We start from the raw sequence: 21,602 nt of genomic DNA on the forward strand, positions 1-21,602 counted from the left end.
TACCCAGCTCCATGACAGCAGTATACAGGTCCCTGGAGCAGTTCTAGTGGGTGCAGTGCACTTCAGGCAGGCGAACCCAGCCCCATACCTCCCTACCTGTTACACTTGTGATGGTAAATGTGAGCCCTTCAAAACCCAGCCAAAACCCACTGTACCCAAATGTAGGTGCCCCCCTTCACCCCTTAGGGCTATGGTAGTGGTGTACAGTTGTGGGGAGTAGGATTTGGGGGGCTCAGCACCCAAGGTAAGGGAGCTATGCACCTGGGAGCAATTTGTGAAGTCCACTGCAGTGCCCCCTAGGGTGACCGGTTGGTGTCCTGGCAGGTGAGGGGGACCAGTATACTATGAATGCTGGCTCCTCCCACGACCAAATGCCTTGGATTTGGTCATTTTTAAGATGGGCCTCCTCAGTTTCCATTATCGCCGAAAACCGGGGACAACCATCTCTAAGGTTAACCATCTGTAAGGTCGACCTAAATGTTGAGATTTGGGTATCCTCAACCGTATTATAGAAACAAAAGATGGACACCCATCTTGTTTCGATAATACAGGTTTCCCCGCCCCTTCGCCGGGATGTCCTTAGAGATGGGCGCCCTTAGAGATGGTCATGCCTGTTCGATTATGCCCCTCTTGGTCAATGAAGTCCTGAGTTGAGCTTTGCAGTTGGCTTAAGTCTGCAGGGTCATATCTGGAGGTTTTCAGATTCCAGTCTCTGGTGCCTCATGAATTTCTCCCCCCCCCCCCCCCCCCCCCCCCCTGGTTTCCTGTGAAGATCTGCTTTTCCAACACAATAACCTTAAAAAAAAAAAAAAGGTATACTGGAGAGCATGGGACAGAGAGTCTCAGTTCTCATTCTGCCTAATCTGGGGTAAGACTTGGGTGATCAGCCAACAGTGGTAAGTCTGACTAAAGTTTGACTCAGAACCACTTGGAGGGCTGCAAGTTCTGTTTGGTGTAGATGAGGGATCCTGAGTCACTGCTTGGGACTGCATTTTGCTGTGAGTTTGCCAGTCGGAGTGAATGACAACTCCCACGGAGGCAGTTGTTTTTTCCTGCTGTGGGACCCACCAGCTGGCGTTGGGGCGTTGCAGTGTGTGCAAGCCAGGAATCCCGTGGGACATGGGGGGGGGGGGGAAGCTTTTGGCAGCAGCCTGTCTTTGGATTTAGCGCATTATCTGAATATACTGAGGACTTTGGGCTCTCCAGCAGAGTCGGTTCACAGTTTGATGCAGGAGAGTGCGGGAACAGGTGCCATTTTGTCAAGGCTGACTGGCAGTGAGGAACAGCCTCTGATCGCACGCGGAGCACAGCTGCCATTTTACAACCTCCAGGGCCTGATAGAGGCATTTATTGAGGAGGGCTGCTGGCCTTTCAGCCTGAAGGTTATAGGTTCAAGGCTAGTTTTTCCATCCTATTAGATACTGTGGGCTCAGCTAGATTTCCAGTGGGGCATATTTTATTTCATTATCTCTTATGGCTTGCTTGGCCAAGTAGTTCTTACATGACTGGAACAGTTTTCAGAACTCTTCAGTTTTAAAATTTGCTCTTCTCTCTCTCTCTCTTAGCACACTAATACAGGCCACACTTTTACATATTAGCCTCAGCTGCCTGGTACTGCAGCGTTCCCGGTACCTCTAATTGCTTCTTATGGGGTACCTAAATTTCATGAGGAGTGGCCCAGGAGCTACTTCAGTGTAGAGATAGCTTAATAGTGGTTGCAATCAGCTGAGAGTAAGCACTGAGCTCTAGGGTGCGGCTTCACGACCCACTGTAGCTTGCTTTTCGTAGCATGCAATGGTACTACAGACATATGCTGCTACACCATCTGTCTCTGGTGTACCTGGTAGTACGACGGATACCCGTCAGGGCGGAGTTTTTCTTCCGGGAACAGCGACGGGCGAAGCTGTGCCAGGTTTCTTCCCCCATTTGGCTGAAGGCTCCAACAGCGTTTGACTATGTTCAGGGGTCGTTCCTTGGGCCCGGAGCCGCATGCGGCCTTTGCAATGGTATCTACTCAGCCATTGTTCTTTCCTTTCCAAGGTTCTTTGATTCGTTTTCCATGGACACCGCAAGCTTCTTTTGCTCTGCGGTGTTGGCTCAGGTCGGATACTGACTCGAGGCATGCCTCTCGCCACGTCGGAGTGGCGTGTGGTTCTCGGCTACTCAGCTCAGGGGAGTTGTTCCCCCTCGGAGTCCAGGTTGCAGTTCAATCTCATGGAACTTCGGGCGTTTCGGTTGGCGCTCCTAGCTTTCGAGATGTTGTTGAGAATTCAACCAGTCCGAGTTCTCTGCGACAATGCAACAGCGGTAACGTATGTCATTCAGCAGGGTGGAACTCGAAGTGCTCCGCTGGCTGAAGAGGCATCCATGCTGTCTCTTGGGGCAGAGAAGCGTCACGTTCGGTTGTCGGCGCCTCACATAGCGGGAATGCTAACTGTACAGGCCAACTTTTTCAGTCACAATCGCTTGGATGCCGGGTAGTGGGAGCTGTCTCCGCCGGCTGTCAGCCAGATTTCGGATCGCTGGCAGACTCCAGTAATGGATTTCATGGCTTGATTCTACAATCCCAAGGTGACCCGGTTCTTCAGCAAAGTGCAGCTGTGACCAAGTGGTAGCAGCACTGATCTTGTAATGCAGAGGTAGACGGTTCAAATCCCACTGTTACTACTAATAAAGCTGTGAGCAACAACAGTTAAGAGGCAGAGAGTTTGAGTCCGAAGGAATAGACGCTATTCTTCAGCCGTGGCCGTTGGAGCTTCTGTATGTCTTTCCTCCGTAGCTGATGGTCGGTCAAGTAGTGGGGAGGAAATCTCTCATCTTCCGGGTCCGGTAATACTTATTGCGCCGGACTTGCCCAGATGTCCTTGGTATGCGGGCTTGATTCACCTCCTGATCGACGAGCCATTCCACCTGTCTTACTGGCCGGGTCTTATCCATCAGGGGCCGGTAGTCATGAAAGATCATGCTCCATTTGGGCTTATGGCCTCGCCTTTGTACGGTCGCATTTAAGGTGTCCAGGATAGCCGGAGGCGGTTTTTGGGACCATGTTACAGGCACGCAAATGTTCCACTTCTACTTCGTATGATGGAATGTGGAGGTCGTTTGTGGCTTGGGGTTCCTTGGCAGGCATTTCCCCTCAATCAGACCCTCTTGGGTCCGTTCTGGCCTTTTTGCAGGAAGTGATGGTTAAGGAACTGTCACTAAGTACTTTAAAGGGTCAGTTAGTGGCATTGGCTTCCTGGAGGGGTCGTTCGGGGAGCCACTCCTTAGTGTCTCTTCCGGAGTTCGTTTGTTTTCTTCGCGGTGTAGGGCATCTCAGACCTCCTTGGGTTCTGGATTAGAATTTGAACCTGGTCCTTAGGGCGTTTCAGTGGTCTCCTTTCAAGCCCCTGAGTAAAGATCTTGAATGTTTTCAAGTTGAAGACTGTGTTTCTGGTGGCAATGGCTTCAGCCAGGCGGGTGTCTGAGCTTCAGGCCATTTCGTGCAGAGCCCCTTTCTCCGTTTTTTCGGAGGTGGGAGTGACAGTTCGAAGGGTACCGTCCTTGGTTTCTAAGGTAGTCATGCGTTTTCACGTTAACCAGGGAGTGGTGTTGCCATCCATCCTTCAAGCAAGAGGATTTCCCTCACAATTTTCGAGCTCTACGGGGTTTAGACGTTAGGGGACCTCTGAAGTGTTATTTGGAGGCGACTAATTCATTTCGAAAGCAGATCATCTTTTTGTGCTGTTCGCAGGTCATAAGAAAGCGAACATGACCTCTAAGGCCACGGTCGATCGGTGGCTTAGGGAGGCTATTGCGTCGGCTTACCTGTTGTTGGGGGATTCTTTCCCTATTCGCGTTCAGGCCTCTTCTTTTGCGGAGTGTCGTCTGGTGTTGTTGGAGGACATTTGTTAAGCGGCGTCTTGGTTGTCTTGGCATTCTTTTGTTATGCATTGCCGTCTTGATGTTGCTGCGCGTCGAGAGGCGCTTGTTGGGACTTCTGTGTTGCCGGCCGGAGTAGGCCGGTCCCGCCCTTGATGAGGATTGCTTTGGTACATCACACAAGTCTCTGGATTGATCTGGGGATGCTATGGAAGGTAAATTTATGTCTTACCTGATAATTTTCTTTCCATTAGTCCCTCAGATCAATCCAGAGCCCCTCCCTGGAATTCGCTTTCGTAATCTCTGATCGGATTCAGTATACTTCAGTCGGTTCTGTTCACGTTCCTTTGTCTCTGGACGGGTAAGGCTGTTAGGGTGTGTTTATATTTACATTTCTGACTTATAGCAGCTCAGAGAGTTTCTTCCAAGTTTATGCTGCTTTTGCAGAGACAGGAGAGTGTTCTATGGTTCTTACTGCTTTGGTATCGTTATACTGAAGTGAGGCTGGCTGCACATGCTCTATTGTAGCAAACTTCTGAGTTCTCTCTTTCTAACCTGCTAGAGGAGGGGTATAACCCACAAGTCTCTGGATTGATCTGAGGGACTAATGGAAAGAAAATTATCAGGTAAGACATAATTTTACCTTTTACAACCTCCAGGGCCTGATAGAGGCATTCAGATGCATTGGGATCTTTGTTTTCTCTGGAGTTTATATTGCTCTTACACCAGGCCTGTTTACTGAACAGGGACACTGATTGCTACAAGGTTCTTCAGTTTCTCGCCCCGTTGTTCCTAAGAAATCTCATGTAATCTTATCTGCCCACTCTTGGATGGGTCTCTGCTTTTCTCTCTTTATCTAATCTCTGCTTTTCTCTTTTTATCTAATGTGGCCTCAGTCTATTCAGACAAGCCATCATTGAAGGAGCTGTTAAAGGAGGAACAGCTCCCTCCTGAGGAGGGGGATAGAGCGCTGCATATATGTAGTAGCGCTATAGAAATAAGTAGTAGTAGGATAACCCGAAAGTACTGAGGTGGTTTCATAAAAAGGAGCTCAGTACTCGTATTTCTGAGGCATTGGTGGTGCTCTCCATTGAGGAGCCTTCTGCTTCGGCATCAGGAGTTCCATTTTCGTCGATCATACGAGTCGGCTTAGAAGTCCTTCTAAGGCCTTCCCCGATGCATCCCAGATATTGACAACTTGATTACAGCAGACTAGGTCTCGCCAGACACGGGGCTGAGAGTGGGAAGTGCCATGGCTCGCCTCTGCCTGTTGGTTTTGGAGGAGAAAAAAAATGTATTAACTGTAGTGCTTTAATTTCAAGGCAGAGCATCTGGCAGCTTAGGTCTTGCTCCATCTAGCCTAAAAGAGGTGCTAAGCAAACTTAGGCAAGAATTGGATGCAATTAAACAGCTTCCAATACTACACAGAATCTTACCAATTTACAACCGCTGCCTCAAAGAATAAAACAACCCAGGAATAGATGGGTCAGAGTAGGCTCAAACAGATTAAGACATATGACACAGAAGCACCCACCCTCATAACTGCTATCCTTACATAATATTTTTTTTTACTGCACTAGAGCATTGTGAGGCTCAAGAAAATAGAACTGAAATGGATCAAGAGAAAAGACACTCCCAAAGCACAAATAAAACTCAAACCAGAAAATTGTTACTGTTAGGGGATTCAGTTATCAGAGGCACTTTGTAACACAGTTCAAGGGGCCCAGAAAGTAAAATGCCTTTCAGGATCCTCGGCTAGCAGGAGTACCAGGCAAATACTGACTATAATCAGAGAAGAGACTTAAGGTGTTATCCACCTGGGCACAAACGTTGTAGCCTATAATACCTTGCTTTTATAGCACAGAGAGTTTTCCAGGAGTTGGGAGAGGAGTTAAAACCTTTGGTACAGCTGAAGTTCTACCTACTTATGGAAAGGGAGAGGAAAGACTACAAAATACTGAGAACGTCAATAAGTGGCTCAAAGCCTGGTGTTCCAAAGAAGGTTTTAAGTACATTGGAGGATGGGGCAATACATGGCAAAACAAAAACTATATTGCAGTGATGGCCTACATTTCACTGTGGCAGTAAAAAGAACCCTTGATGAGAGATTCAGACAATATATGTTGAGGCATTTAATTAGCAGCTGGGGGTGGCAGTTGGAAGTAGGTCAATTCATTTAGTCGCCCCCAGGAAAAGACAAGCTCCGACAAGCTTAGCAATAATGTACTTGAGCAACTTGTATTCATACACTAATTAGTCCCCTTATTTTCTAAGTCCTGTTACTCTTATCTGTATTTCCCATCTTTACTTGCACTCTTTGCTGCCTATTAAAATGTTTTGTTGTGTGTTTTGTTTACATTGTAATGTAGCATACTATGCCATGCTACAAATATTTTTTACTGCTCTAGTAGTCAATTGTCTTATGTTTGACTTATTTTTGCTGTATGCCATGCTATGAATTTTTTTACTGCTCGACTAGTCAATTCTCTGTGAATGACTTATTTTTGCTGTATACCATTTTAAGTGAATTCCTTCAAAAAGGTGGTAAATAAATCCTAATAATAATAAAGAAATTTGGTGAAAGCAGAAGTGTGAAAAACCTAGAAATCACCTATAGCATACACATACATGCAAAGCTGCCTCACTTTCACAGAAGTACCTCATCACAAAAATAATCATAAATGCAGGCCAGTTATTGAAGTAGGAAAAGTACTTTTCATTGTTCATATTTTGGATGAGGCAGTTACATTTACTTCTCTCTCTTTTTTTAACTAGATAACTGACAGGGCTGCCCTTGCTCCACCCACAGACTGCCCCAGTTCTATATGTATAGCCTGCAGTGGTGTTCAGCAGCATTATGGGTACCCTGAAAACCAATCTCTGATCCCAAGCTGGAGTCTTCATTTTCTGACATCTTGTGCTCAGTAGGAACTGTAGAACAGCCTAGCCTAGTTATTTCAATTCGGTATATTTTTTTGAAGCATGATTTAATCATTTGGGGGCCCTTTTACAAAGGCGCAGTAGGCTCTATGCACATGCAGTGCGTGCCAAAACAAGACTACTGCCAGGCTAGTGCACCCCCCGGCGGTAATTTTGGGTTGGTGTGCGCCCATACCACCAGGACAAATTATTTTTTATTTCCTACTGTGTGTGGCATTTCTGGCGTTAATCGGCAGTTGGAGCACACCAACTAGTACACTGCATGTGTAGCGCGTGAGCCCTTACCGCTAGATCCATGGGCGGCATTAAGGGCTCAGGCCATAATTAGGCGTGTGCTGGTTTCAGTTTTACCGCAGGCCTTTTACCCGGCCCATTGAAAAAAAAGCCCATTTTCCCAGATGCAGTAAAAACTGGTCCGGAATGTGCTAAAAACACACGCCCACACTACCGCAGGGCACTTTTTGCCGTGGCTTAGTAAAAGGACCCCTAGGTATTTTCTTCCAGATGTTGTAATCAGCCTATAATATTGTGTCCTCTGTACAATTCTCATTGAATTAAGCTATTGGCCTCTCGTTCTTTGCTAATCCTTTTGATTCCTTGTAATTTGTGAACACTTAATAAAAATTAAAAAAAAAAGCTCGCTGACCACACACAAATCTGGTATTTTACTCAACTGGTAACAACAGGCATGAGACTTTTATGTGAATAGTAACATTGATGGTAATGTTGCTGTCTTTGTTCCCGAGTACTTGCTAAAGGGCAGAGCTTATTTCAAGCCACTTTACAGGTTACTCTTCTGGAAATAATCACAATTTTTTCTTGTTTCAACATGGGTTCTGAAGTTGGCAGCAAGTAGGAAGCTGAGATACGCTGTGTGATGCATTTTGGAAAACGGCCAATAACTTGTGTTGACTTTTGAAATGGCTGCTGGATAGATATAAGGAACCCATGTTAGGGAAGGAGCGATCTTAGCGAAGACTTTCATTTCAATAATACAGTCGGGGGCGCCCAAATCTCCACATTTAGGTTGACCTTAGAGATGGTCGTTCCCAGTTTTCAGCGATAATGGAAACTGAGGACGCCCATCTCAGAAATGACCAAGTCCAAGCCATTTGGTCGTGGGAGGAGCCTGCATTCGTAGTGCAGTGGTCCCCCCTGACATGCCAGGACACCAACTGGGCACCCTAGGGCACACTGCAGCGGACTTCAGAAATTGTTCCCAGGTGCATAGCTCCCTTACCTTGTGTGCTGAGCCACCCAACCCCCCCCCCCCAAAAAAAAAAAAACCCCCCACTCCACAACTGTACACCACTACCATAGGCCTAAGGGGTGAAAGGGGCACCTAGATGTGGGTACAGGGGGTTTCTGGTGGGTTTTGAAGGGCTCACATTTACCACCACAAGTGTAACAGGTAGGGGGGGATGGGCCTGGGTCCGCCTGCCTGAAGTGCACTGCACCCACTAAAACTGCTCCAGGGACCTGTGCCAGAGCAGGTGATGGGAGGCGGGACTGGTGGTTGGGAGGCGGGGAATCCTGCTGGGCAGACTTATACGGTCTGTGCCCTGAAAAAGACAGGTACAAATCAAGGTAAGGTATACACATATGAATTTATCTTGTTGGGCAGACTGGATGGACCATGCAGGTCTTTTTCTGCCGTCATCTACTATGTTACTATGTAAAGGCTCCCCAAACCTTTCCAGAGAGGCTGTTTGGTGGAGTCTCTATTATAACTTGCTGAGGGGAGTGAGGAACCCTCCCTTTGGAGTTTGCTTAGTTGGCTGCCATGTTGTACTATCCTCATTTTTAGCTGGTGGTGTCTGGGAACTCTGCCAGCTTTGCTGCCTGTGCTATGTATGAAAAGAATTCTTGGCTGTGGACAGGAAAGGTATGGCAGGCAAAAAAAAAAAAAAAAGAAGTGAACTCCATGGCTGTATCTGGCCCACAGACTAGTTCAAAGACCCCTGCTGTACAGCCTTTCAACAAGTTACTTTATATCCACATGTCTGAATCTTTCAGCAACAGAGTACTAATTTGGTTCCTAGTAGTTCAGAGACCTTCTCAAACTTTGAGAGAGAAATTCTGACAACTGGTCTCATCCATTTGAAAGGGATCAGGAGGAATAGTGTGGTTGTTATTGCCACACATGTCATAATTGTTTCATAAATGCAAGAAATATTTGAATTTGGCAGCTTTAAAAAAATATATATTTTTTTCCCCTCTCCTCTTGTTGCCTTCAGGTGTGCAAACAATGGATGATATTTTGGCCCGGTTGCAGCAGCTAAACCCTGACGAGCTTCGAGAAGAAATTGTCCAGGCTGGACTGAAATGTGGGCCCATCACCGCAACCACCAGGTTTATTTTTGAAAAGAAATTGGCTCGAGCATTACTGGAACACCAGGATGGTGTGGATTCTGCTGTTCCTTCAACTGCTAATGCAGCAGCAGGAAGCAGTGCAGCATATTGCAAACAGTATGCAACAGCTGGGGCATCTGGAACTGCTCTAATACATCGGGGCAACCGGACACAGCTGGCAAACACTTCTGAAGAGGGAGATTTTGGGTACAGTGTGGGGTTGAACCCCCCGGAGGAGGAGGAGGTTTATATAGAAAAGATCTGTTCTACTGTCATTGAGAGAGCAATAGACATCAACTCACAGACACCTTCCAGAGATCCTGTGCTGTATTATGGAGTATGCCCAGTCTTTGAGGATATTCTAGCAAGAAATGGTAATTCTATTACATTTTGGGATAAACAACATTTAAGATTTTACTCACTAATCCTGAGAAATTTATTCCTGTAAGACAGGAAATCTGGCTTATCCTAGTTTATCCATAAGAATTTCTTGAAATTTTGAGATAAGAAAAATGTATTTTGTAGTTAGTGTTTTTGATTAGATCTGACTTGATTTATTGACTACTTTAGTCTACTATTCATTAGGCATTTTAGTGAATTAAAACATAAGAACACAAGTTGCCCCACAGAGTCAGACCAAGAGTCCATTTAATTGTATACCTAACATAAACACTGGCATAATGGAGGAAATTACTTTATTGAAGACAGACCTGATGTGGCTACATTTTGACATAAACCTACACATGGTATTTATTTATTTTGTTACATTTGTACCCCGCGCTTTCCCACTCATGGCAGGCTCAATGCGGCAGGCAATGGAGGGTTAAGTGACTTGCCCAGAGTCACAAGGAGCTGCCTGTGCCGGGAATCGAACTCAGTTCCTCAGTTCCCCAGGACCAAAGTCCACCACCCTAACCACTAGGCCACTCCTCCAGATAAAAACACAAATATATAAACAAATTATGACAAACATGACCAAATAATAATGATAAAAAGAACATAAGACTGCAAACAAAATAAAAAAAACAAATATAGCAAAATTGCAGTTAGGATATAAAAATAAAAAAAATAAAAATAAAAAGATATTATTGAAGATAATATTGAAAATATTATTGTGCTCTTACCTGAGGTCTTGGGTACCAGAACAAAAGAGACCTTAGTTATAAAACAGATCACTCTTATGCAATTGAATTGCCTATCAAATGTAGACACGTTGTTGATGTAAGAAGTTCTTAGCTATCATTTATACAGATTTCCTCCGATTACAGAAGTAAGAACAGTGAAGCATTTATGAAGTAAGTGGAATAAAAGATTACAAATCATACCACAATTACACAAGCATTTCATAAATAATTTATCATAAAAGTATCCAAAGAGTACATTGTTAATTTCTCCCAAATTTGAAAAATACTTGAAACAATACTGTTGGAGAAAAAGAAAAATCTGCTTGTTAAATTATGTAATGCCTACTTTTAGAAAAATAGGATATGTATTCCAACCAGAATACTTACACCAGAATAAATTGTTCTATGGTATAACTGTAAAGTACACAAAATCAGACAAACTTAGTGGTCCTTTTACTAAGGTGCGTTAACGAGCCCATTTTATACCTATGGGCTTCTTAGCATTTAGCGTGCGCTAAATCCATTAGTGCACCTTAGTAAAACGGCCCCTTAAAGTCTAAAGTATGGCAAAGAGCACACACAAATGTGAACTATATAGACAGCATACTAAATATATACATATAAAATCTGTATATGAAATGATGACTTGCTGCAAGGAGAGGTGTTTCAGAGTGTGACTGACTGCAAGAAATCTAAAACCGACTCTACCCGTTTGGCAGTGCACCAATGGAAAAAACAAAATAGGGATACCAATGGGTGACAAGTACATAATAGAAGGGGTCTTTTACTAAAGCTTAGCTCGAGTTATCTGCAGCATTGGAATAAAATGGGCATATCTGCAGATAACTCGAGTTAAGCTTTAGTAAAAGACCCCCAGAGTCTCAAAATTTATCAAGGTTCTATTCTACTTAACACCAGGGATAAGCAGTGGTTTTCCACGGGTCTACTTTATTAATAACAACAACAACAATAATAATAATGGTTTATGAACTTTTCCTCCAGGAACTTGTCCGTATTTTTTTTTTTGCTCCTGAACAGCTGAATGTTTGTTTGGATATGAAAAGGCTATCTCAGCCTTCCTCTTGTTGCATTTAATGGAAATATTTAGGATTAGGTCGTTGTGCTAGGCTTACTATATTATTTTTTTTTCTGATTTCCTCATCAAATACTCCTCTGTTTTCCTTATTCTGCCACCTTTTTGTTGTGGTTTGATGAAGAGATGTTTTGTATTCTTTATATAATATCCAGGTGGATGTTTTTTTCCTTTTTGCAATATTGTATGCTCTGTGTTTGCTTGTATAATTTGTTTCAAATTATAATAAAAATAAAGTTAAACAAAAAAACAAACCTTTTTTTAAACTCAGCTACATTAACCACTTTACCACTTGGTCTAACAATGAATTCCTGATCTTAACTAAACACACAGATGCATAATGGACGCCCTCTTTTCTACTGGAATATTGTAGTTCTTTTCTATTTTATAAATATTATTGTAAACCACTTAGATGGTTATTTACCAATTGGAGGTATGTCAAATATTAAATTTGGAAACTGTACATTAGGAAAAAATATTTTTTTACTCATTTGTTTTAAATGTGATACTATGTTATTTCATGGAGTATCCCTCTGGTATGTACTTTTTGAAAGAGTAAACAGTCAATTTTTTTTACCTGTTTAATTCCCAGGTTTTTATAGACCTCTGCCATATTTCCCTCAAACCATCTCTTCTCCAATCTGAAGAGCCCTAATGTCTTTATCATTTCCTTATAGAAGAATTGTTCCATCCCCTTAACCATTTTGGTTACCCCTCTGTATCTTTTCTAGTTCCATTGTATGTTTTTAGAGATGCAGCGATGAGAATTACACACAATACTCAAGGTGCAGTCTTGCCGTGGAGCAATGCAGAGGCATTATGGTATTCATTGTTTTACTTTCTATTCCTTTCCTAATCATTTCTAATATTCTGTTTGCCTTTTTGGCTGCCACCACACTGTGAGTATATTTCAACAAATATTCAAAATAGTTAAATCACAGGTGGAGTGTGAGAAATTCCCCAATGTCCTCCTGTAAAATTAATCGGGACAGAGTTCCTTTAATCACACAACTTGGAAGACAGTCTTCAAGAAATGACCCGATACGGGCCGTGTTTTTGGCGCACAGCGTCTGCGTTAGAGGTTAAAGGATTGTAGAGTCAGAATGTGCGGTGTCCCAGGGACAGCATTTTTATCTCTCTACATATGCGGAGGAGTAAGCCCCATTACCACACATTCTGACTGTACACCCTTTGACTCCTGATGCAGGTGCTGTGCACTGAAACACAGCCCTTATCGGGTCATTTCTTGAAGACTGTCTTCCAAGTTGAGTGATTAAAGGAACTTTGTCCCGATTCTGAAGTCTTCTGGTGCTTTCTTTTGCCAATTTTACAGGAGGACATTGGGAGGCTGGAATTTCTCTCACTCCATGTGTGATTTAACAACCTTGAATTTTTTGTGTCATCTGCAAATTTGATCACTTCATTCACTGTTATTGTTTCCAGATCATTTATAAATATATTTAAAAAAGCACCAGACCCAGTATGGATCCTTGCTGCACTCCACTATTTACCTTCCTCCATTTAGAGAACTGACCATTAACCTCGCTGTCTTTTAACCAGTTCCCAATCTATAATAAAACATTGCCCCCTATCCCATGGCTTTCTTTATTGGTATCTTCTATATTTAAACATGGAAGTCTGAGGCTTTTTCCTCCAATAGAAGGTTTTCTCTAGTATTTGAGGAATCTCAGGCACATGTTAGTATGCCCACACATGGAGGGGATTGGTTTTGGTTTTCTTATTGGTATGCCATTCAAGAATACTGTTTCTTTTATCTGTTTTATAGATGATAGAATCTTTGTTGTATACCCATATGTCCTTCTCTACTCCAGGAGAGGCACGTTCAGGATGACTGGCTTTAAGATTTGGATTTTCAGAAGGCATTTGGCAAAGTACCTCATGAACAACACCTGAGGAAATTTATACTTTTTGATATACATGTTAAGTTCTTTCTGTGACATGGGAGTTGGGTTATTAGCTGTAATAGTTTGTTAACTTCCTGCATTGTATTCGATGGAAAACCAGTAAAGAGTTAAAGTTAACAAAAAGAGTCATGGGAAAGGAGGCAGTGTCCTCTTGTGTATTAAGAACTGATTAAAAGATTAAAAAAAAAAAAAAGGAGTAGAGTACATGGTCAATTTTCTGAATTGAGAAAGGTAACTAGTGGTGTTCCCCAAGGACCAATGCTTTTTAACATATTTATAAATGATCTGGAAATGGGACTAACAATGAAATGATTAAATTTGCTTATGACACTAAACTGTTCAAAGTTAAATTACAAGAGGATTGTGAAAAATTGCAAGAGGACCTTATGAGACTGGGTATCCAAATGGCAGATGACATTTAATGTGAGCAAATATCAAGTAATGCATGGGAAGAAGATCCCAAACTATCGCTATGTGATGCAATGCATTGAAATCCTCACCTCAGTGTGCAGTGGTGACTAAGAAAGCAAATAGAATGTTGTGAATTATTAATAAAGGAATGGAGAACAAAACTGAGAATATTATGCCTTTGTATCGCTCCATGGTTGGCCTTGAATATTGTGTGCAATTTTGGTCACTGCATCTCAAAAAAAATATAGTGGAATTAGAAGAGATACAGAGAATGACAACAACAATGATAAAGAGAATGGGATGACTTCCCTTTGAGCAAAGGCTAAAGACGACTGAGGGGGAGATATGATATAGGTCTGTAATATACTAAGTGGAGTAGAGCAGGCATGAATTGCTTGCTTACTCTTTCTAAAAATATGAGGACTAGGGAACATGCAATGAAGCTACTAAGTTATAAATTTTAAAACAAATCAGAGAAAATATTTCTTCACTCAACAATCAATCAAAGTCTGGAATTTGTTGCCAGAGAATGTGGGAAAAGTGATTTATCTTAACAGGGTTTTAAAAAGTTTGGACAAGTTCCTACAAGAAAAGTCCCTAAGCCATTATTAAGATGGAATTGGGAACATCCACTGCTTATTCCTGGGATGAGCAGCATAAAATCTGTTTCTGTAGCATCCCACAGATTAATCCAGATATTTATGGGTTATGTCTGGCTACCTAGATCTCTGCCATTTAGTACCCTGTGCAGTAGCCACCTCTTCAGTATTCTCTCTATCCAGCAGGTCGACAGACATATCCTGTGATCTCTGGATTGGTGCTGGTTCCTGGCGGGTGGTAGTTAATGAAACCCTGGGGGTCGAGCTGCCGGCAGGCTTGGATATACCTGGTGGCGCCGGGTCCCTTCCCGTCTCCCCCTCTCCTTCCTTTGGCTCCCTTCCTCTTTGCTGCATTTCGCAACTGATTGTTTAAACAAAGTTTGGAACACCAACTTAAAAAAAAAAACTTGGAATGCTATTTTTAGAGCAGCAGCGATGCGGTAGAAGGGCCGGTGTTTTCCCCCTCCTTGCTTGAGGCTTGCTTATTTGGAGCATTGGGACGTCTGGAGAGTCCTTGGGCACTGAGGACCCTAAGTGAAGCACCCCTGAGGCTGCCTTGATTCATCCCTTCTGCAGCACTGTGAGTACTAAAGCACACTGTGAGGATTCTGTGATTGCCTGCCATGTGAGTGCCAGCTGAGTCGGAAAAACGCTGCTCCCAGTGCAGGACACGGAAAGCAGCATCGGGGGGGGTGGGGAGGTGCAGCACTTGTCGGGACCCTGCTTTCGCCTCCTCTCGGTCCTCAAGCTTTCCACTGGAACAGGCATTAATGTCTGATTTTGAGGACCTGTTGGGTCTGAAGGATAACGCCATTTCCCGCGGTGGCAGCGGCGGCCATTTTGAGTGCCTCACCGCATGTCTTCTGCCTGTGTGCAACAAGCTGTTTGGCTCTAGAGCAGGATGCTATGGACAACAGTTCTTCGGGTCGCTTTTGCACAGGGGGGTCTTTGGAGGAGCCGGAGGCAGTCATTTTTTTCCAGAATTTTTGTTATTGATACATAATGCGCTCCTCCTCAAAACACCTCAGCATGGTTTGCCCGTGGTGGGTAGTCACCTTGGGGATGCTTCCTCAGGCCTGGGGGCCAAATGGGCACAGATTGAGTCCAGAAGGGATATGGATGCTCTATCTCTCTGGTTTCCTTAGTGTCCACTTTGTGCTCTCTGGAGCCATCCCGTGAGGAAGGGGAATTACTGCCTGAGGACAGGGATGACCCTACCGTGGCATGTGTTTTTTTAGGCAGGATGACCTTTTTTTAGCTGAGTCCAGGGAGCTGTGGCTAATAAGGATCTGATTCAGATGTTGCCGACTTAGCCTACCTTGCAGATCTGCTGTATGATGTGCTCCACACTTTGACGAAGGGCATGTCCTTTGCGGTGGTGGTGCATAGGCGGCTCTGGCTACGACGTTGGGCTGCATTGAAGGTTCTCCTGGCGAGACTCTCCTTTCAGGGAGGCTCCTCTTTGGGGAGGATCTGGCAAGAATTGTTAAAGACTTGTGGGATTCTAAGGGTAAGAGATTCCTGGAGGACTGGGCTAAGTCATCCTCTCGGACTTCCCAGTCCCGTGCACATTTTCGAGACGCTAGGAGGTATAGACCTGGGAAATTGAGATGAAGCTTTCAGCAGTTTGAGCAGTCCTTTCGCGGGAACAGACAGTCCTCAGCGGCCTCTAACCCCAGTGGCACGCATGCCCTCCAGGCCTAGCAATGATGGGGTCTTGCTTGGTCCATTCCTCCAGGAGCGCCGTTGGAGGGCATTTGTTGCGCTTCCTGGGGGCATCGACCAATATTACATCAGATCAGTGGGTTATGGACATGGTACAAGAAGACTATTGCTTGGAGTTGAAACAAGAGCTGACTTCTTTCTAGAGTCGCTGTGCAAAAGCACGTTCAAGATGCGGTTGATCTGGATGATAGTCCAAGAAGTCTTGCGCCTGGGAGTGGTGCAACACGTGCCTTCAGAGGAAGCACGTCAGGGAGCTCTACTCCATTTATTTTGTGGTGCCGCAAAAGGACAGAGCTTGGCGACCAGTTTTGGACCTCAAGAGAGTCAACTGGGCACTTGAGAAGGGGATGGGGACAAAGCCCATGGGGACAGTGCCGGGACAGATTCTGTGGGGCGGGGACGGGGCCAGAGCCCAAGGGATGGGGACAGACTTTGTGCCTGTGTCTACTTTGAAGACTGTTATTGAACCGGACTGTTACTTATGTGTATAAAGTTTGGTTCAGTTTTTCCAGCTTTTGTATAGTTTATACTGAAGAGGTGGCAACTGAACAGAGTACTGAGCTCTAGTTTTCTGTATCTCCACCTGCTGGTAGACAGAAATACCCTCAAGTGTCTGGATTGATCTGCCGGGACTAATGGAAAGAAATGATGTGGTAAGGCCTAATTTTACCTTTTATTCTTTGGGATATTGCCAGTTAACTTGTGACCTGCATTGGCCACTGTGGGGAAACAGGATACTGGCCGAATGGTCCTTTTATCTGACCCAGTATGTCAATGCATATGTTCTTATGTAAGGTAATAAATATTGTTTGCATCTGAACTCTGAAGCAGTTAGAATGCAGCTATATTCTCTCTAAAACATGTTTCAGCTACTGAACATCTCTGGAGATTTTGGGCAAGGCTTAGTTAATGCTGCTTCAGCAGAAGAAGGCTCTCCTCTAGAAATGCAGTTGTATTTGGGAAAGTTAAAGCCAGTGGTGGTTGTGTTTGAATGTTGGAACTAGTAGTCATGATCATGTATCCTTGCTGATTTTCCTGAATAGATTGTCCTCCAAGATCATGTCTAGACAGCTATGGACCTGATATACCAGGCTCCACTCCCCCCCCCCCCCCCCCCAGGAGATGCAAAATGAGAAGATGCCGCATCTGGCCACATGAGACAAGACTTTCTAGTAACCCCCTAAAGGTTTTAGATTTAATCTGCAGTTGAAGTTAACAATTTTAGAAAACTGGATGAATCCATAACTACTTTCTCCTTTTTCTTTCCTCAAATGCCACACCACACCCCATTCCCCCCTCTCAAAAAATGGTTATATTCTTGTATGATCCTGAATAACTGAGAACTCATATGCAAGCCATTGATTTCAGAAAATATTCTTAAATAATTCTAATTTGGTATGTTGATCCAAAATTCAGTGCAGTACACCATTTATTCTCTCTCTATTTAGTTAAGTGAAATTTACCCCTGGACATAGACCTGGATGTGGAAGGAACAGCGGAGGGATCATCAATTTGATATATAGTGCAGGATTGTGCTGGCTTACTTCCTCCTCTTACTGGCTTACTTCCTCCTCTTACTGTCCTAGTTAAGCTCCTGAATGTCTAATTATAGATGGCATTATTCATGCCACACCTGATCATTTGCTAACCACCTTGTCTCTCCTGATTGGAGATTTATCCATTTAGCTTCTGTTGTTGTACCGAAGTACAGGATGTGCATGTAGTGAGAGCAGCACCTCAAGAGGATGTGATCTGCACGGAATTTGTGTTGTTGCAGAGCAAGTCCACGTTTATCAGGATAAAAGGAAGCACTACAGGCTGTGAAGACGATGAGGGCTCTCGCTTCAAAGCCTTCTCCATTAAAGAAGAGGCAGAGAAGTTTGCCAGAGGGATCTGTGACTATTACCCTTCTCCAAGCAAATCAGTGCCTTCATCTCCAGCGAAACAGGGACCAGGATACAACAGAGGTGAGAGCCTGCAAAGTGCCACAGTCAGCAACAAGCACTTACGATCTTTTTAAATGCTGTGAAGTGTTTTGAAAGGCTGTATAGTAGCCTATTTGTCATATGTCTCAAATACACCCAACGCATGTTTCCAAAGAACATATGTGTATTAAATATGTGTATTCTGTCATTCCCTTGCCTAGCTATGTCCTCCGCAAAAAATGACCACTTCAAGGTGCTGGTTATGGCAGTGCCTTCTTAGTCTGGTTGTTTCAGTACCCCTTAATTCAGTCTGTTTTTCAGGCTATTCACAAGATGTGTAATGCATAAGCATTATGGATTACTTGAAAATCAACCTCGTTAGAGGTACTTGGACTTATCAATGACAAATGAGACAAGCAAAAAAGGCCCGTTTTCTCAAAAAAAATGAAACGGGCGCTAGTAAGGCTATCATCTAAATGGCGATTGTTTTTAATGAACCGCAATTCTCCCGTCACCTCCCATCCCATCCATATCTACCGATTCTCCTCTCGCCTCCCATCGATTTCCAGCGATTTGCTTCTGCCCTTCCATGCCCTCCCATCCATGTGCAGCGATTCTCCTCTGCCCTGCCCTGCCCTCCCATCCCATCCATGTCCAGCGATTGATGTACATTCCATTGGAGTGTCCCTCTGCTTCTCCTCTCTCCCCTCCATGTCCAGCAATTCTTCCCTCCCCTCCCATCCCATCTATGTCCAGCGATTCTCCTCTGCCCTCCCCTCCCGTCCGTGTCCCGCAAATTCTCCCCTCGCCTCCCATCCCATCGATATCCAGCGATTCACTTCTGCCCTGCCCTCCCATCCCATCCGGTCCAGCGATTGATGTACAGTACGTTGGAGTGTCCCTCTGCTTCTCCTCTCTCCCCTGCCCTCCCCTCCATGTCCAGCAATTCTTCCCTCCCATCCCATCGATATCCAGCAATTCGCTTCTGCCCTGCCATCCCCTCCCATCCCATCCATGTGCAGCGATTCTCCTGTGCCCTGCCCTCCCATCCCATCCATGGCCAGTGACTCTGTTCTTCCTGCCGCCCTGCCTGTAAGCCGTCCATCTTACCTGAGGTCACAGCGGCGGTAGGCTGGGCTTGTGTCGCCTCCAGCGTTCTCTTGCTTTCCCTCTCAATGTCCCGCCCTCCTCTGACGTCATTTACGCGAGGGCGGTACACTGAGAGGGAAGGAAACGCTGGATTCGAGCTGACATCAGCATGTTACGAACTCCGACAGCCAGCCAGAGAACCTGAGGCACAAATTATTATATAGATGATAATGTGTTTGCGTGATCCTTAAGGTTCCTTTGGCTGCATTGATCCTCTGTGAGGTAACCCCAGCAGGGATCAGCTGCTCAAGGTACATGGAGTGACCAACAGACAATTCGTTGTGTGAAATGGACAAGATTGCTAAAGCATCTAAATACACTTACAAATTTTTAGAGTACTTTCATGAACCTAGTATAAAGTAGTAAAAGAGGTGACCATTCAGGAATGAAGATAGATTTATTTTCCTGCTTTCTGATGAACTCTGCTACAAAATGGAACATTTTTCATGCACCAGATTGCCTAGCTTCTCCTGAACTAGAAGCCATCAATAAAGAGAGAGCAAACAGTTTTAAAAGTCCACGCACGCAGGACCTGACAGCAAAGTTGCGGAAAGCTGTGGAAAAGGGTGATCAAGTAGCCTTTTCAGAACTGATCTGGAGTAATCCCCGCTATCTGATTGGATCTGGGGACAACCCAACAGTTGTGCAGGTGAGTACTTTTTAACCTTAGCAAGGAGACCTGATGTTTTCATAAGGCTAGATATGGCCTAGGTGGATCCACCCAAATTAAGCAGCAGCTTGAAGTTATGGCTTCTACCATGTCACTGTAAAGGAAATTCATTTCACTAAATATGTTTACAGGTCATCATATAAAGCTTGAGATGAGCAGGGTGAGTAGCTGGGCAGCAGTTGCAAGTATCTGAGAAGAGCTGTAAAACCATGATGGGTTAGAATGATGCAGAGCAACCAATTTACTTGGTTTCAGGAGGGAGATTTGAGATCAGCGTACTGTGGTTTTATGAGACCTGCAGCACTGATGTTGGTGGGTAGAATTAGGGGCTACAACTACCACACAACACTAGGGATTTAGGTTCGAAATCAGAACTGATCAAGTGTCTCCCTCCCAAAACTGGGTAACTTGGCAGTTTTGTATGTGCCAAAGAAGAAAATAACTGTTTTCTTTTCATCCTAACCAGATCAGTACAGAATGTATTGGTTATACTCATTAGCCAGATGATAGAGACAGAGACCAATGAGCTGCAAGCTCGGTACTATAAAAGGCACCATGCAGCCACCACAGTATTCTCTAACTCCAGCAGATGGTGATGGCATTCCGTGCAGCTTGGGGGTTGGCTGGTGAGATAACTCTTGGGACTACTTGGAGAACTGGTCACCCAGTTGAGCTTGAGCAGATGGAGCAGAATTAGGACATCCATTCCTTGAGGTTATACTGGAGTAGTCCAGGCCTCTCCCCTGCTATTTCCAGCCAGTCTATTAGGGGTTGATTACTTTTCCCCTTTCTTAAAAGGAAAAAAGAAAGTATGTGTTTATTTTAAGTTTTGAGAGAGTCCCTTAGGATCCTTGTTCCATGTCTGCTGAAGGGGTTATTTTTGTAGGGAGGGAATTTTGTCTGTCCTTCCTGCCCACACCCCAGTTGGTAAGTTCGATGGGAGTGACATCCGGTAAACAAAATTTTGAGTAATTTTCCAGTTCCAGGAGCAGCACCAGGTTATACTTTTGACGAGCTTCCAGTCCTATTAATGAGTGGGGGTGAACTGTGAGCCACATCGAGTACGGGCTTTATTACTGCAGTAGGTTCAGTTAGCGCTGACTTCCTGTGTAAAGTTCTTCACACTGGGAGCAGTGCAGCCTTTGTTTACTTATAGCGCTGACTAGGGAGAGTGCTTGGAGCTGCTGAAAATTTCTTAGGTGCTTCAGAGGGAGCATGTCCTACAAGATTGCAATGAAATGGAGACACCTTCAGAAACTGCCAACAAGTGCTTGAGCTGTGGTGCCTGGTGCAGCAGTTCCTCGGGGCAGTGGAAGACCTGCTGTTGGAACTGTATCTCAGTCCACAGCTGTCAAGTCCAATTTTTGTAAGCTCCAGTGGTGGTGTATTGAGAAAGCAGCCACCTTCTACCCCATCAGGGAGTAAGTCACTTGGGTCCATGTGTAAAGCGGTGGGGAGCATTCCATTTCTCAGGTCAGAAAGTTAATCTTCAGGGGGAAGATTCTTCTTCTTTCCTACTTTGGAGGAAGTTTCTTTTATTAGTCTGCTCAGCTGAACAGCTAGGAATAAGGGGCAGAAGCCACTTCAACTGGACAGCTGCCCCAATCCTTGGCCACCTTTAAATCTAGACTGAAAGCCCACCTCTTTAACATTGCTTTTGACTCGTAACCACTTGTAACCACTCGCCTCCACCTACCCTTCTCTCCTCCTTCCTGTACACATTAATTGATTTGATTTGCTTACTTATTTTTGTCTATTAGATTGTAAGCTCTGTGTGCAGGGACTGTCTTTCTTCTATGTTTGTGCAGCGCTGCGTACGCCTTGTAGC

General features: G+C 44.4%; 1 protein-coding gene across 1 annotated transcript in view; it reads left to right on the forward strand.

The window, feature by feature from the left end:
- Window positions 1–21,602, forward strand: part of ANKLE2 (ankyrin repeat and LEM domain containing 2) — a 99,323-nt gene that overhangs the window by 30,517 nt on the left and 47,204 nt on the right. The window contains 5 exon segments of the mRNA XM_030220213.1: window positions 9,039–9,527; window positions 17,808–17,828; window positions 17,831–17,860; window positions 17,863–17,997; window positions 19,560–19,753. Of these exon segments, the coding sequence (XP_030076073.1) occupies window positions 9,039–9,527; window positions 17,808–17,828; window positions 17,831–17,860; window positions 17,863–17,997; window positions 19,560–19,753 (869 nt within the window).

The sequence above is a fragment of the Microcaecilia unicolor genome, chromosome 11 (assembly GCF_901765095.1).
Source record: "Microcaecilia unicolor chromosome 11, aMicUni1.1, whole genome shotgun sequence".
Lineage (NCBI taxonomy): Eukaryota > Metazoa > Chordata > Amphibia > Gymnophiona > Siphonopidae > Microcaecilia > Microcaecilia unicolor.